Source organism: Coenobita brevimanus, chromosome 14 (genome assembly GCF_032717465.1).
Source record: "Coenobita brevimanus isolate Jiangsu-jjx chromosome 14, ASM3271746v2, whole genome shotgun sequence".
NCBI lineage: Eukaryota > Metazoa > Arthropoda > Malacostraca > Decapoda > Coenobitidae > Coenobita > Coenobita brevimanus.
This window is the reverse complement of record NC_136967.1, coordinates 60,856,526-60,859,025: the sequence shown is the minus strand read 5'-3', so window position 1 is coordinate 60,859,025 and position 2,500 is coordinate 60,856,526. Positions and strand designations below refer to the sequence as shown.

Here is a 2,500-nt window from a genome sequence, read left to right as displayed (position 1 = left end):
CCATCTCGCCCTCTCATCCACACAATTCCTTACCCACCCACTCATCCACACATTTCCTCACCCATCCAACCACCCGTCCACCCACACCACTTCCTCATCCATTCCCCATCCACCTATCCACAACACTTCCCCACACACGCACATCATTTCCTCTTCCACAAACCCACCCACTCATCCACAACACTTCATCACACACCCACACCTTCTCCTCACTCATCACCCACTCACTCATCTTCCTCACTTCCTCACACACCCACACCTTTTCCTCACTCATCACCCATCCACTTATCCACACCACCTCCTCACACACCCACACCATTTCCTCACCCACCCACTTATCCACATCACTTTCTCACACACTCACACCATTTCCCTACTCATCACCTACTCCCCCATCCACCCCACTTCTTCACCCACCCATACATCCATACCACATCCCTGTCCACCCATCCATCCACCCCACTTCAATAAACAGTAGACTGATGAGGAGTGATTATTTACCACAGTGTAAGTACCAATGGTTTGCTTCGTATGTTTACAAGACTGGTGAAGAGTAGGGGATAGAGAGGAGAGAATGGAGGGGAGAGAGAGAGGAAGAGAGGTGTAGAAAGAAAGAGAGCGAAGAGATCAAAACCAGATAATAGACAAAGAGAGAGACCAAGGGAGAAAGAGAGCAAGAGCCACAACAGTGTTCTTCATTACCGGTGTCTTGTTGAGTGGGGCCATCCATCACAGTCACCCCCTTACCCGGTCCAGTCACCCGGTCCACAGTCACCCCCTTACCCGGTCCAGTCACCCGGTTCACAGTCACCCCCTTACCCGGTCCAGTCACCCGGTTCACAGTCACCCCATTACCCGGTCCAGTCACCCGGTCCACAGTCACTTCGTCAGTCACCCCGTCCACATTCACTCCGTCCACAGTCACCCAGTCCACAGTCACCCGATTTGCAGTCTCCCGGTTTGCAGTCACCCAGTTCATTCAGTCATTTTCGTATCCCAGTCAACACCCACCCAAGTAAGTGGTATCTTGTGGGACTGACTATATTGGAGTCTGCACGTAGTGATGCTGTGCACTCTGGTTGGAGCAGCTTTGACGTCCACCCGGGAGCTGAACCTCCTCATATTTCCCTGCACTTTACGGTGGGAAGTACTCTGGTCAAACGCTACTGAGGCACTGTCTACCAGAAGGCAGGGTCAGATCCCCACACAGTGTACAGTATATATAATATTGAACCTGTAGGTCGGTCCTACAGAAGCAGTTGCTTACCTGTGGTCCATGGGTCTACTTGGTCCCACAGACCGGGGTTAAACAACAACTCCAATTTCGTTCAGTTATCTCCACCCAGATCACAGTCAATCCTCAGCTTGTTCCTGCCTCATGCGAGATTGATCTCGCTATATTACCATCATCAGACCACAGTCTCTCTCTCTCTCTCTCTCTCTCTCTCTCTCTCTCTCTCTCTCTCTCTCTCTCTCTCTCTCTCTTTATCCCCTCCCTCCGCCCATGAAGGAAAAATAAAAAGCCTAATATGATACGTAGCTAATGAAGACTGTTGTTGAATTGCAGCAAACTAATTATAGCCTCTTAATGGAAAGAAATAAGGTAGCTTAATGTTGGAGTTGATGGGTTTGAGTGAGGAGGAGGGGAGAGAAGAAGGAAGAAGGAAGGAGAGGAGAGCGAAGGAGGAAGAGGGAAAGAAAAAAATAAAAGGAAAGAAGTTATTTAGAGAATGAGGAAGAGTGGTGTGGTGAGAGGGATGGTGTGTTAAAGTAGTGATGAGAGGGATGCTTTAGTGAGTTGGGTAGTGGTGAGAAAGGTAGTGATGGTGAGAGGGGTAGCGATGGTGAGAGGGATGGTGTGGTGATAGGAGTGGTGGTGAGATGAGTTGTGTCGTGAGAGGAGTGATGTGGTGAGTGGGATGGTGTGTTAAGGGTAGTGATGAGAGGGATGGTGTAGAGGTATAGTGAGAGGGCAAGAGAGTGGTGGATATGAGAAGAGCTTTAGGAGGTTGAAGGACAAGAGGAGGTTGAGAATTAGAGGGAAGTAAGTGAAAAAAGACAAGAAAGGATGGGAGGGGTCTGATGAAGATGTGGAAGTGATATAGGCTAGGGGAATGAGAGGAACCTAAAATTTATATATGGTGGAGAGGGATGAATAGGTGTGTGAGAGGGTTGGTGAGGATGGAGAGGGAATGAGACAGGAAACTATAATAATTGAAGGCGTAAGAAGAAGGCTTAGATTAATTCCTGTTTACCTCTTGGAGCTAGTTAAGGCACACAGGCAATATTTTCTAAGCCACAGTCTTCTCCTTAAATGTGACCTGCAACCGGCAACACTATATCTAGGTTCCAGCTGTGGTCCTGGGTGAACAAGGATAATAGAGAAACAAACTGTGTCCAAGATTCTGACCGGTCCGAGAACTGAACTCAGATGCTTTCATCTCTGAGCTGGATATGCTAGTCAATGCACCATCAGGTTTCCCAAGAGTCAGATTGGATT

At 48.5% G+C, this 2,500-nt stretch overlaps 1 protein-coding gene across 1 annotated transcript in view; it reads right to left on the bottom strand.

Annotated features, from left to right (window-relative positions):
* Positions 1–979, bottom strand: part of LOC145390423 (uncharacterized) — a 51,517-nt gene extending 50,538 nt beyond the window's left edge. The window contains exon 1 of the mRNA XM_080265352.1: positions 748–979. Coding sequence (XP_080121478.1) covers positions 748–979 — 232 coding nt within the window. The remainder of the gene's footprint in view (positions 1–747) is intronic.
* Positions 980–2,500: the final 1,521 nt, after the last annotated feature.